We start from the raw sequence: 15275 nt of genomic DNA, 5'->3' as shown, positions 1-15275 counted from the left end.
CTACACTTGATGGTTGATCAGTCCTACACCAGTGCACTCTATGATGTTGGCGCCCTCTCCTGACCCATCTTGTACAGGTGACACCTTGAACTTTGCCTGAGGTGAAAGAAGTTCAAAATAATACATAATCACAAAAACCTCGCAACACTCTGTATTTGTTTGTGGAATTGTTGGGTTTTTTTTCGGTTTTTTTGTAAGAAAAGCAAGAAAATGCACTGAGAAAAACCATTAGCGAATAACGAGGAAAAGTTCAACTCAAGAATCATTCATACAACGAACAGAATTGTAAATCAGTGTTAAAATCGTTATTACGAATTTCCCGAGTGCGCTTCTATTTTTCTTCACAGCTAGTGGTTTTCAGCATGTACACTGAATCCAAAACAGAGCCTGAAAACACTACCAAGGTACTCAAAACACAGGAAAGATCTTTTAAAGATGCATGAAGTCCATAAGTTTTGTGGAAAGAAAGACACTGGTGGGGCAAGGTAACTTGCATTTTGCTATGTTAATTTTTGTTGTTGTTGTTTTTCTGCAGTGAACCTTGGTCCAACTACACACCCACAGTGATCTGGCAATGATACTGACAAACATATTGGTTGAAACACTGAGCAGGTTAGGATCTTTGAAGGATGTGTGTCATATGCATTATAATCATAATGCTGCAATTACTTTAACCCGTTGAGGATGAGTCCCGACTATACTCAGGCAGGTGTCTACGGGAAAAGCATGTTGTAGCAAAATCAGCCCGTCCTCAATGGGTTAACATTCATTAAGTTGCTGATTTTATTCTACTGCCTAAATTAGAATAAAAGAACAAATAAACAGCTGCAAACAAAAACTAGACAAGCACTCTGAGAGCGCAGACCTCCGCCAAGCATGCAGCTTATTTCCACCACTGATCTTGTTCTTCCATATAGATATCATACGTACACACAACATCGGTGCTGAAAGTCGCCCGATTTCCCAACATAGAAGCCTTTGTTACGTCATAAACCCTCAGCTGCGGCGCACCTCGCCCCAGTAGAAACTAGAGTACGCACTTTAGTGCACGCAGGCAAACCTCAAATACGCGCAACCTGAACTCCCAAGTTCATTGACCCTACCTGCTAAAATATAAAAAATCCTTCATAAATTCCCCCAAAATTCTCGGATCATTACCAAAAGTTAATCGTTTGTCACTTGTGTCATTCTAAACCTTTCCTGCAAGTTTCATCCCAATCCGTTCACTACTTTTTGAGTTATTTTGCACACGGACAAACGAACGAACGAACTAACTAACTAACAAACAAACCAACGGTGACGAAAACATAACCTCCCCCCTTGGCGGAGGTAACTAGGGCATAAGTCTCTTGGGGGTAAAGTTCTCAACTTGGCCGGTAACTCACCTCTGTCAACAGTTCTGCTATATGGATGGCCGTCTCTGTGTGGAGAGTGACCGGTCCAGTTTTCACTCTGGACTGACCCTTGGCAAGTGCCATGAAGATAATCAGCTGCAGAGAAATAATGATGATGATAATTGTGTGAAGAAGAAGATTAAGAAGATGGAGAAGAAGGAGATGAAATTAAGAAAAAAAGAAAGGGAAATAAACACACAAACACAAACACACACACACACACACAAATAAAAAAATGCCAGAAGTATGTGACAATTAAAGTTATGAATGTAGATAATGCATAATCTCAATATATCACTTTCTGACATACTGACACCCATTATGATCTACTGTGGAGCTAAAGACTTCAATTTGTGTATCATTGAAAATAACACAGCATTAATACCAGAGGGGAAAAAATCCTTGCACATCTCTTGATTTCTAACAGCTTATCCTGTCATTGAAAAGTGACCACTTCCTTTCCATCTTTATATTGACTAGATTTGTGTACTGGAAAACATTCACGATATACCCTGTTAAGAAGAGCACTATGAAATAAAAACTTGAAAGTGACACACATGCTAACAGAAAGCAAACATTGAAAAGAACAGACTACATAAAATTACCTTTACAATACTTGGTAGTACCCATCAACAGTATATGCTTTTATTTTTGCGGACAGATATCAAACACTGAGGCTTTTGTAAGCGCACTATCACCCTACGGTATGGCGACATTTTTGTGTGTTGTTAAATTCAGGGTACGACAGCGAGATTCACAAATTTTGCGAAAATAAAACCCTTGCGAAAATAACAGCCTATACAGTACTTTCTGCCCTCAACTGTGCACAACATTGATGCACTGTAAAAAAGCTAATGGTAAACACTTTTTCAGTGTGCCCTTAGTACACTTGGACTGCTACCTGACCATTACAGGGACTGTACAGTACTGGCTGAGGGGAGGATTCAGGTTTATAACATTTTTTGGAGAGATAATGAGAAACCTCTTATGAAATATGAAAGAGCATGTAATTTCAAGAAGGATTCAATGTTTATTTGATGAAAATTGGCCTTGAAATTGCTGAGATATATCAAAAAAAGCGATCCTAAGCAAATTGACAGGCCACAACTTCTATTAGGATCTCTTTGTTTTACCTTGTTTTTAGATATCACAGTCATTTCAAAACCGATTTTCATCAAATAAACTTTGGATTCCCTTTAGAATTGTATGCTCTCTAACATTTCATAGAGTGGTTTCTAAATGTCTCGCAAAACGTTACAAACTGAATCCTCACCTCAACCAGTACTGTCCAGTCCCTTTAAGAAACGGCTAAGTTAGGCTTACCTGGTCTTGGAGATACTCATCTACACATCCTCCATGTTTCAGATTCTTAAGGAGCTCCTCCGCCGCTTCTCGGCCAACATCCTCTGCCTGTTTCCCTGGCAACCAGAATAGAGGAAAATGTCATACGGTCCCATTGTCTGGAGCTGTGATGCTTAAATGATTGTAAAGTGATGGATTTGAACACCACTGGTCATTCAATGTGCAGCAGTACTGCAATAACTCCTGTCTAATCACAGAAAGATGCCTGAACTGAAACAAACTTCTTTTTAATCTTGAACATCACCTTTTCCCAACAGAAATTATGAACATTCTTTTGCAGAGAAGATGCAGTAAATTAATAAATGCTCTTAACTACCCAGATGAATTAAACTTGGCTTTTGAAACTACTTGAGATGACTTCTGTCCAATAGCTTCTTTCATTTAGTGTTATTTATCCTTCTGGAATTCCAAATAGTGAACTTCTTTCCTTTTTGTTGTTGAACATACCTCTTTTCCCAAGGCTTGAGCCAGCTATTCTGCAACCAGTAGTGGTTTCTGCTACTAACCTGTTGGATGAACCAAATATCAAACAAAACATGTTGAGAGACATACAACGTAATATGCCAGGGTATAGATATAGATGAAGATTGACAATCAATGAGATAGATCACAGTGAGATTGTCTTGTAAAAGCTATGATTGTACAGAGATTTGCATTACTATGGAGCAAATTTGATATAGATCACAGTGAGATTGTCTTGTAAAAGCTATGATTGTACAGAGATTTGCATTTCTACGGAGCAAATTCAAACACCGCTCTTGGGTGGAACTATTGTGAAAGTCACTCCTTCTCTTCAAGAAAGCTTGATGCAAACATACAGCACAAAACACACAAAACAATTCCCGCTCGAGTATGTACGCCCATGATTTTTTATTATGGCTACTACTGAAACACTGATCAATTCAGTGCTTATCTATGTCGATGCAGGGCAATTTGTCAATCAGTTGCAATGAAAGCATCTCGACGGAAGAATTTATGAATTTGAATAAAAACAATTTCAACTAAACAAACTAACAAATAACATTTCTACTAAACTGTGATGTAATACCGTCAAACAATTCCAACCCCCTTTTTCTTCTTGTGCAAACTGCCAACTCCTTGTTCGGTGAAAGCACCATGATCACAGTTGAAACTCAAAAAGATGTCCCCAATCCGGGACACTTACATTATTCCCGATCCGTTCCCGACAGCAGCCCCGGCAGACTCTTGCACGGTTTCGATGTTGACACTTGTCCCCGGGTAGGCCTTCTTTATCAAGCTACTCGCTGTACTAGCCATAATCTGTGCCAGCTGGGAACACAGAAACATATAGCACCACAAATGTCTTTAGTGTGATGTTCAGAGGAACATATACAGAGATATATCCTGACCAAGTACTGTAAAAGTGGTTTCTTTCGCGTACAGATACTTTCGCGGTTTGCATCGGTACCGACTTTTTCGCGTGTGTTTAAATTCGCGGTTGGCAAAATCTGTGAACTCACAGTCGGCAAAAACTGTTATTTTGCACATGAAAACCCAAACTATAATCCGATTATTCTTATATTTATTTAATAGAAATTAAAATCAAATGCAGGCTTACCTGAAATCCTGTCTCTCGAGTACTTTATAACATGCTTGTACCTACATTGCGCGGTATTGCTGTGTGTGTATTGACCATCAATACACTCAATGCGCAGAATCTTCATGTGTGCATGTGCGCAATAGCGTTGTAACAAGCGGCGAGTTCAAAACATTTTCGCATGATGTTAAATTCGCGGTTCAAACTCAAAGCGCGAAAAGCGCGAAAATAAAACCACCGCGAAAGAAACCACTTTTACAGTATAAAAATGTATACACCATACATTTTTTTTTAAATTTTATTTTCACAAATTCTACAAGTTTCTTTGACCCTGACATGAATGCAACATGCATGCATACATTTTTATATCCACTACTGTACTCTGCGATCACAAATTCAATAGCTTGCAAAATTGTCAGTAAGTCCTGACTCGCAAAAAAATTTGACTCGCTAAATATATGGCATATACAGTAGTAAAATACAAACTACAGGCTGTATGTGACAACTATCGAACAGCATATCATTCCATGCTTCAAATTGATAGGAAATCTGCATGGAAGGACTTTGGTTATAAGATGGCCTATGTCTAGATCAACAGCCTATCATCATCATCATTCTTGCAATGTTCCATATTAATCATCATGCGGTAGTGGTATTCATAAGATTAAAGGACAAGTTCACCTTGATAGACATGTGGGTTGAGTGAATGCAGAAATATTAGTAGAACATATTAGTGAGAGTTTGAGCATAATCGGACAATCCATTAAAAAGTTATGAATTTTTCAAGTTTCTGCTCAGTCACGGCTGGATGACAAGACTACTAAGCTTGTGATGTCACATGAGTACAACGATATAAAGAAAGAATAAAGAAAATTCAACGTATTTCCATTTTTCTCGTATAACAAAAGAACACTCGACTTCTCTCTTTCAGAAGGCAGGGGGAATAATATTACCCTTAACATACGTCAGTAGCAAGTCGACAAAATGTGCACTTTATTCAAAAAGTCAAGTTTTGTGAAATTCTCTTTTTATTTTCATTATATAGTTGTACGCATGTGACATCATACACTGTAGTAGTCTTCTCTTCCAGCAGTGACTGCGCAGATACTTAAAATATTCGTAACTTTTGAACGGATTGTCCAATTTTCGTCAAACTTTCACTGATGTGTTCTGCTAATATTGCTGCATTCTCTCAATCCTTATGTATGAAGGTGGACTTGTCCTTTAACTTCACAATCCCAAGACACAGAAAGAAGATTCCTGCAGCACTTTTTGCAGAAACAAGAAAACTGTAGATGGATACTCATACCTTGTGTAAAACTGGGAGATGATTTGATGCAAGGGTTCACGATGTTTATTCTAATGTCAGGGAGTATGATGATTTGCTGGATAAGAATTATGTTTGTTTGTTTGTTTGTTTGTTTGCTTGCTTGTTTAAGCACAGGAGGACCTGGGTTCCAATCCGTCCTCACAACAAAATTCTCCTCCTCGCCCAGGTGTAAGAATGGGTCTCTGGCAATATGGAAAAACAGTGCAAGCATTGAAATAGATACATGTACAATAAGTACACAAGCCAATATTAATATCATCATCTTCAGGTAACTATCAGCATGGTGCTACCTTTCTTGGTAGTGATCCAGCCACAAAAGATCTGCCTGTGACCCTGCTAACTTGTCCGACATCTAGGAGAGTGACAGGCTGAAGTTCGCGGAGAGGTCTAGCAGACACTTGGATTTCTCCACCTCCTTTGGGGTAGAAGCCTCTACACAGGAGTCAGAAAAAAGAGATTAGCTTAATATTTCATGCTTTCGAAACTCAGCTGTAATGATAGCATACATACATATCTATTGCATTTAGTCTTGATGCTTTAAGCCCTTCAATATGGTTTCCATCATACCTTTGTGGATATCATTCATGAGAATCTAGTTTGAGAGTTTCTGGAAGAGGACAAGGGGCTAAACTGGACACACTTGCTTTTCCTTTGTTTGTTTGTTTGTTTCTTTCTTTCTTTCTTTCTTTGTTTGTTTGTTCTGAATGCATTGAAATTGTGAGAGAGGAACTGTACAATAGCTAAGTCCCTATTTTGGAATCCAGACATCTCCCTTCCTACGTGTATTTCTCTAAACAAACTGGGCACCTGGTAAGTTGGCATGTGAAGCATTCATTTGGTCATGAGATCCCAACACACATCTTCTAAGGTCAAGAGACTACATCCTACATCACCTAATTTCAAGATGAATATGACACACTTCACGCCTCCTGATAAGGAAGGGTGAAAAACAAACATTTCATAGGCAGATCAGGTAACTACAGGTTTAAAGATATCAAGATACTTCAAACGTTCAAGTATGGTCATCATTTCACTTCACCATTATGGAATAAAATGATGGCAATCATCAGGATGTACTCATGTTCACAAAATGTATTCTTGATGAATACAGCGAAACATTTCTTACTTATGTTGCATTTGTCAGATCTACAACAGTCTTCTTACTAACCTTCGTGCGATGCGGCATTCGTAGCTCAATCCAAATTTCTCTGCCATGGGCTGGAAGACCGAGTTCATGTAGTCGATCTGAGGTGCCATTTCTGCATTGGTGCCTCCCTTTAAGGTCACATGGGTGTCACCTGATGCATACAGCAGGCATGGTAGCGACACCTGCATCAACAGGACCACGCTCCTGCAAAGGTCGAATCCACACGACACATGAGCCAGTGATTGGGCATGTTATACTGCCAACATGAGAACTAGTATCATATCCATCTTTACTGCAATAAATTTGCTCTGAAAATTTACAAAATAAGCCGTGAAGAAATCTGCAAGTCTCACTGACTGACAGAGAAGATGACTTGTCTCAATTACCCCCAGTAAAAAGCTGCTCCCCTTACAATGAGAAACAAGGTCTCTTCATGGAACAAATCTTTCAAACATGTGGTCAGGTCAGCTTATTCCCAACACCTGAAACTGGGGACTGGTCACCGAACATTTTCAATGTAGAGGATATAAAATAAGAAAATGTGCAGTGATAAAACTCAGTCAAGGTGAACAGCAGCTTGGAGGTCAGAAACATTTTACTTGACAACAAAGAATCTAATACAATGATGCTGTTACCAGGGGCAGATCCAGGAATTCCGTAAGAGGAGCACCTTTACAAAATTAAAGGGGGGCGCGTGCCCGGTGCGCCCCTGCCTGGATCCGCCACTGGTTACACCTAACTCTGATGAGGTACATAATTGACTCCCCTATCAAGTGAGGGGTAAGCAGAGAGGGAGGAGTGGGGGGGGGAGCATTGAGGGAGTTTCTGTGAGAGGCTGTTTGTAAAATTCAATACCGTAGCACATGTATGGTCAAGGAAATATGTGGTACTGCCTTCAGACAAGTACTAGTACTACATGGGAACAGAAAGAACTTCAGTAGGCCTCTACTCACCCGGCCGTTCCGGTGTCCGCCACATGTTTCCCTCCTGCAATGTTCGCGGGAGAGAAAGTGATTTCTGATGAGCCAACCACTCCTCCAGTCAGTGATCCTCCACAGATCTTGTTAACAAGCTGGATACCAGTCAAGTGTTGAGGTCTGTGGAAATTATTACAGCAATTGTTGGACAGGCTACTGGTACCAGGGCTCAATCTACAACCACCTCTTTTTCATGTTAAATGGGAATATCAGCACTTTGATGGGACAATATTTGATGGGACAATATTGCCGCAACATCTTAAAAGCATAATGACTATCATTGCTTAGACCAAACAAAAATAAGTTAAACAGAACACAATTTTCATCAAGGATTCATTAAAATTTGTGCATTCACAGGTGATAACAGACTATAAAGCAATAGAATTATTGCATTCACAGGTGATAACAGACTATAAAGCAATAGAATGATATCATACCTTAGGCCTGGCTTGCTCCTGTTTGCCCGTATGTTGTTGACAGTGATGGGTTTCTTGCACAGGCAGCTCAGTGCAGTGGCTATTCGGAGGATCTGACCACCCTGTGTGAAAGAAGTTGGCATGGGGGTAGAAGTACCAGGTAAATAATGATTGACTATATGTCAGTTCAAGTTTAACTCTGTTATGATTTATCAGGTATTTTCCCCCTCTCTTTGCCATGCACTGAAGCTTTATTCCTCTGTTGGTGGATAGATTTGTAAATGCACATAACAGACACGTGCATATAAATGGGGAAGCGCGATATATAGAGCCAATTATAGCTTCTGAACTGTTTTTTTTTTCAACCCAAAACCCACTTTTGTTTGACTCAGCCTACAAACTTTTTGAGGCCCAGTAAAATCGCATGTTTAATCTGTTTTTACATCACGGTCCACCTGCGAGAGCAAGCAGCCCACTGGGGGTGCACTGGTTGGAGGAAGGTAACCAGGTACAATAAGACAATAAATCCAGAATGAGATAAATTTACACATGGGCGGCTCCATCATCAGCAGACTGCATGACTCAAGACTTGCACTTGCAACAAGGATGGAAAACAATCAAGAACAAATCTGAACAAACCAACTACCACCTGTACTACCCAGGTAGACTCTGAATGTCTATCTACTCTACAATCTAGATCTATGTCTAAATAAGCGTTCCTGACACTCCACATACACAGATAATTTACAGTTAATGCAAGCCTGGCTGGCCGGAGATGCAAGACTTTGTGACAATTTATTAAAATGATTATGTATCGATGATATGCATACAACACTATTAGACAGAATTCCAATTCAATCTGCTAGGGCCTTAGATAGAGGTTACCTAATTAGGTTCAAGTTCAAGTTCAAGTTCATATTTATTCATTTTTTCCACAATATATAATACAAACATAAATCTCACTTTCTTAAGTGACAAAATCACTGCATACAATTGTACAGAGAAAACGACAATAATAGGAAAAAAATTAACAGTAGCGATACATTGCAATAGTTGCTAAGATAACGAAAGTGAAATAGTTTTCAATATATATGCACTGTGTATATATTGAAAACTATTACTACCGCCATACCGGTATTTTTTTTTTTTTAAATCTTGAGTTCTGGTCTATTATTTTACTATTATTTTACTATGATTCATGAAGCAAGCAAGCCATGTCGAAACTTGACCGACAAGTATGTCTAATTCCGCGAAAAACTTCTCATTTATAATAAATTTAATGACATTTGCTGGGTCAGTTTTTGAAAACTGTTGGTGGATAGATTTGTAAATGCACATAACAGACACATTTGCTGGGGGTCTGTTTTGAAAAACTGACCCAGCAAATGTCATTATTATAAATGAGAAGTTCTTTGCGGAATTGGACATACATACATGTAGATCTACTTGTCGGTCAATGTCGAAACAGACCTTTTCACCCAACTAAAAACTGGAATGGATCACAAGAAGTTGCAATGCCATAATCATACTGGATGTAACTTACAATGCCAATTCGGTAATGTAAGTTAAGTGTATTAAAGCCAGTACAGTATTGGTGGAGATGAGAATTGGGCTTTTTAACTTGTTGCGAGATACCAAGAAAACACTGACTTATGATATAGATATATAGACATATGATATATGATCTATGGAAACAGTGCAGAAGCCTGCCAACCCCTACTAGTCTAGTCTGTTTCCAGCTTCCCTGCCTCCACACCTCCGCAATGCCTCAAGACTCCGCTCCCAGCTCACAACTGGCACCTACCCAACACAGTACCGCCTGATGTCCATAGGCAAGTCCTCCACCCCCATCTGCAGACTCTGTGGAGAGGAGGAGGAGAACACAACCCACTTTGTTGCTTCCTGTCCAACCCTTCAGACCCATAGAGCTGCTTTGATCCAGCACATCAGTGCACTCAACCCTCCAGACCAAGTCATCCAGGATTTCACAGCAAATGACATCTTCATCTTCACCACTAGCACTCTGTTTCCCTGTCTCTCATTACCTACCTCTCTCTCTGCTGATATTACGACCCACTGCCTCCGATACATTCTCAAAATTCACCTTGCACGCCTGAACCTTATATCACAGCTCAACGCGGATAACCGCTGATCTCCGAATACCGGAGGAAGAACAAGCAAGAAGAAGAAGATATAGATCTAGTACAGAGCATACCATTTTAAGAGGAATTCAAAGTTTATTTGATGAAAATTGGGTTTGGAATGACTGAAACATCCAAAAACAAAGTAAAACAAAGCAATCGTAATAAAGTGTGGGTCCTACTCACACTTGTCAATCACTCTTCATCTGTTTTGGATATCTCAGCCATTTCAAAACCAATTTTCATCAAATAAACGTTGAGTTCCTCAGAGAATTACATGCTCTTTCATATTTCATAAGAGGTTTCTCATAATCTCACCAAAAAATGTTAGAAACCTGAAATTAGGTCTCAACCAAAACTGTATGATCCCATTAAACCCACGAACGATGGAATGAAACGCATTCTGTTCGCGAGTAAATTTACGTTATGTTAATGAACTGTTGCACATACATGGAAATGAGGAGATGGGACTACACTTACTCCTTCTTTCAAGCTGCCATCAACTATGATTGCACTCGCAGCCATTATGGTATCTACAGTCAGGCTCAGTGTACAACGAATACTTTTGAAGATATCTTAATGAAGCTATGGTAACAAACGACACCTCATCAACCCCGTCTTAAGTGTGTACGAACATCATTTCAATCTCGAATATCGTAGTCGACGACAGGCAAGACAGAGATTGCAACAGACACGGGCAACGCGAAAACTTAACGCAGCGCCACCACTCGGGTGGATGTGTGCAACTGCAAGAATTATTACTGTAATCGAAGAGGTGTAGTAGAAAAGGTGCAGTCTCTAAACCTACCCTTGTTCAAAATAAATTCGAAGGATTCCATTTAGATGAACAAAGACATGATGAAATAGAAAAGAACTCCCCAAACACATACGATCAACAACAAGGCAAAAACTTTCTTAAATTTCCTTTGTAGGCATGAAATATAGAAAAGTCTACTCTACTGACTGATAGACGGACGGCTTGTGGTAGATATGACAGATATCGATAGATAGATAGATAGATAGATAGATAGATAGATAGATAGATAGATAGATAGATAGATAGATATAGATAGATAGATAGATAGATAGGTGGATTGATAGATAGATCAGATAGATAGATAGAGAGAGGGAAGAGAGAGAGAGTAAAAAGAGACGAATAGATAAATAGACCGCAAATCAATAAATTGCAGACAGATGAAGATTTTTACAATATGTAGGTGGATAGATCATAAACAGTATAACTGTAGATAGAAAGATGGATAAATAAAAACAAAATACATGTAAAGCAATGGATAGACTGCATAGTTGCGCGGTGAGACTGTTGATGGATGAATTGCGTATGGACATGTGGATGCCTATGGGTAGATCAGTTAAATGGCATGATTTTTAAAGAGAAAGATAGATACGACTGTGTTTTGTTTTTGTTTCTTTTTTCACACAAAAACACACATTTTATGCTTTGGTGTGTACATGAGTGTGCATGTGTGTATGTATATGTTTGTACAGTTTCTGTATATTGCTATCATTTTATTTGCTACTACAATGTATTTATATCTATTATCTATTCAAGTGTCATTGGGTCTTCTTGACTGAGGTTTTTGTTTTGTTTTTGTTTTTTTATGTGCCGCAGGTGTGTTGGGATGGGGCCAAGCATGGTGCTGCAACCCCTAAAGCCCCCCTCTATTTTCACTTGACCTCATGGTCACTGATTTCAAGGGGAAATTTTCCAAAACATACATGTGGATGCAGAGTCGATACAATTTCACAAAAATCACAGAGTATATCACTGTATCTGCTAAATCCATATACGTACATGCATGTACATGTACATGTTTATGAAAACTTTCCTTTATAATTATGTCAGAGGATGGCAGTGTTGATTCACATTTAGCTTTCAATTGCATAATCATGCTTTCTCAGATAAGTAATTCACACCAAAAACAGAAAAGGCAAGTTTAGTATTCAGTACACAGTGCCAGCATGTATCACATTTCTGAAGAACATTTATCAGGGAGTTTATTGAGCTTGAGAAAAAAGCACATCCTTGCTTTTCAAATCATTAATCTGGACTTACTGTATTTTGTGTTTGTCACATTCCATGACAATTATTGTACATATTCCTTTGCAGCCAATATAAAAAAAATAATAATAATGATAATGAACAGTATAAAAGTCAGCTCGCAGCAATGACAAGTATACTTCCTGTTCATGTTAATCTTGGGTACAATGTAAAAACGCTAGGCATAGATCCAGTTAGGAAAAGATACAATAAGATTTATTTACACATTAAGCACAGTGTTCATAGTTGCAGTTTGACAAAGATGGATATATCAATTACAAAAGAATTCATTCTTTCTCCTCCATTTGGCTTGATTATGTAATATGTCAGCAGCTAAACATCTTGAAATATCCACACCATATTATGTGTATCAAAGTCTCAGTATTTGCAAGTCCATATAGCAAAAAATGGTTTTCTCAAATGCATACAGAAACAAAGCGACAAACCTATTAAGTGGCAAAACATTCTCTCAATCAGAACATTTTAATTTGGACCAAAAAAAAAATATCATAGATCAATGACGGTCTGACCATGACAAAACAATGTTAGGAGAATAAAGGCCACTTGAATTTCTATGAATCATCATTTGAGGATTCCGTCAAAACCAGAAAGCAACAACCTAATTCACTGCATAATGGCAATATTGTCCATTTTGTGCTTATATGACAATATTGTCTATTTCATTTGTTTATTTTTTTTTTCAAAAGTTACAAACTTTTTCAAAAAGTGCTACTCAGTGTAAATACCTGACACCATTTTCTCATGGAACAATTCAGACAGATGAAGTCGATTAATTCGTTCAAACGATGTCAAATTTTGTAAACATGAATGTGAAGATTATTTTCACTTTTCTGATGGATTAAACTTTATAAGATGTATAAAATATGTTCTTTCAAAGCTCACAACGTCCAGCCTACTAGTACAGACACATTCACACACACACACACAAATAATCTGAAGATATGCAGCAATGACACAAACAATAACCAGTATGATTTATATCATATAAAATCATTGGATTTCAGTAATTTCTTATCAATTTGGTACTCTTTTCCAGCAATATTGAATATATGTCTAACAATTTGCATTGGATTTAAATAATTCAAACAATGAACCTCTACATACATACGTAAATTTATACAGAAAATCTTTAAATAAACAAACAATAATCAAAAAAATGACAGCAATGTAATAAACAAAATGCATCTTTCTATGTGCTATGCAGATAGGCAACATTCACATCACATTCAATTATGAATAAACAAACCCAGCTTAAGTAAAATGATGCACAAAGCAACTAGCATGACACCCGTATAGATTGCTATATCAAGTAGACTCACAGCTATGCTGATATGTCACTGCGTGGCTGGCTGTGCAGGCTGGCTTGAGTCGACTACACCAGCACGTTTGAATACCTGTGATGCACAGGTTTGAATGGATAGGTGCGAACTGGACGCACAAGTCGTCTTTATGAGTGGTTTGAACCAAAAAGAGTTGCAGCCATGGGGGTGTCTAGAGTACCTCAGTTCATGACGGAAAAAAACTGAAGTGTGACGTCACAGCCATTCATTGCCACGGAAACTGGTTAAAAATAACTTCACATAGCTGAATTATCTGTAAACACAATGGACATACCGCGGTTCCAACCCACTGCCCAAAGTCTTGTGCATGCACCTTGCTTGGAACCAGCACTGAGCTACAAGAAGAGACTGTGCCATTATCACTTTGGTACTCTATAGCATGTGTACAATTCAATGAAATATACAATATAAAGTGCTGGCTGACTCAAATCCTTTCTTATGATCCTAAACCACAAGATATCAAATCTGTGCAAGCTCCATTGATTACAATTAGAGTAATGTTAACGACAAAGCACTTAGCATGGAATGTGGAATATGAATTGCAACGAAGACGATATAATACTATCCGCATATGTTTCTGAGCCTTTCAGTTACAAATGATTATTACTGCATTGGAAGTACCACATGGGATGTATCTGGTTCTACTGTTTGAGACATATCGCCAAATCTTGTGGAGTGACTAAGAAAATGGAACTCCTTACATTTAATCAAGAAAATAAAAACTATGGGAAGTCAACCTCTTGTATCCATCAAAGCTCTCTCAAGACTATCATTTTCATGCCTTCAAATATGGCTGCTATGGAAAATGCATTAATTACATATTTGTGTGCGAAATTGTCACATTCTCGGCTAGGTCTATCTGTCACTGTCACATATAATTCCTTCCCTTTGTTTTCTGAAAGACACATTACAAACTCTAACGATGTATTTACAAGGATATACACGCATTTGGCTAAAGCTGATTAAGATGTGTTCACACTTTCTTTCTAGCACTTTTAACCCGCTGAGGACAGACGAGTTTTGCTACAACACGCATTTTCCATAGGCACTTGCCCAAGTATACTCGGGACTCGTTCTCAAGGGGTTAAATGAATCTAACACCTACCAGATGCCCCATGTGTATTTTCAGCATCACGAACAACTGGCTTGATAGTGCACTAGCCAAATCATCTTGGATACTATAGTAACATGGACACAAGCATTCTTTGATGCAGTATTAAATACATGAACAGATTCTCTCGTCTGTCAAGACATGGAAATTAAACTGAGTAAAATGGAAGATTTCACACTAAGCAAATTCTTTCCTTGGCAATTCCTGCATCTGACATCTCAACACACCAATCATGAATATGACATCACTTGTATCAGCTAAAATCCTTAACTTTAGACTATTAAAGCTTAATAAATCAAATTCAATAAAAGGAAAAAGAAATTGTTTACTTGGATATTCCTTCTCTTATCTTCATACTAGGTAAAATACTACCGATTGTCTCGATATAATAAGGCACATTGCCACTGAGGACCTGTACC

The 15275-nt window shown here is 38.3% G+C and overlaps 1 protein-coding gene across 1 annotated transcript; it reads right to left on the bottom strand.

Annotated features, from left to right (window-relative positions):
• Window positions 1-10850, bottom strand: LOC139716779 (RNA 3'-terminal phosphate cyclase-like). The gene is made up of 10 exons (XM_071628312.1): window positions 10806-10850; window positions 8206-8306; window positions 7745-7888; window positions 6813-6995; window positions 5935-6076; window positions 3922-4046; window positions 3204-3262; window positions 2718-2812; window positions 1386-1490; window positions 1-96 (listed from the first exon to the last, which is right to left on the bottom strand). The coding sequence occupies exons 1-10, from the start codon at window positions 10848-10850 to the stop codon at window positions 1-3; spliced, it is 1095 nt and encodes a 364-aa protein (XP_071484413.1).
• Window positions 10851-15275: the final 4425 nt, after the last annotated feature.

Source organism: Diadema antillarum, unplaced genomic scaffold (assembly GCF_040938485.1).
Source record: "Diadema antillarum isolate AM-2024a unplaced genomic scaffold, OU_Dant_1.0 scf00000070, whole genome shotgun sequence".
In the NCBI taxonomy this organism is placed as follows: Eukaryota; Metazoa; Echinodermata; class Echinoidea; order Diadematoida; family Diadematidae; genus Diadema; species Diadema antillarum.
This window is presented reverse-complemented; position numbering and strand designations above follow the sequence as displayed.

Excerpts from the sequence above, each read along its gene's own strand:
- LOC139716779 (XM_071628312.1), bottom strand. The coding sequence starts at position 10,850 with ATGGCTGCGAGTGCAATCATAGTTGATGGCAGCTTGAAAGAAGGA. Across the intron at positions 7,889-8,205 it reads AGGAGCAAGCCAGGCCTAAG|ACCTCAACACTTGACTGGTA; the intron begins GTATGATATCAT and ends TAATTTCCACAG. Across the intron at positions 2,813-3,203 it reads CTCAAGCCTTGGGAAAAGAG|GGAAACAGGCAGAGGATGTT; the intron begins GTATGTTCAACA and ends TCTGGTTGCCAG.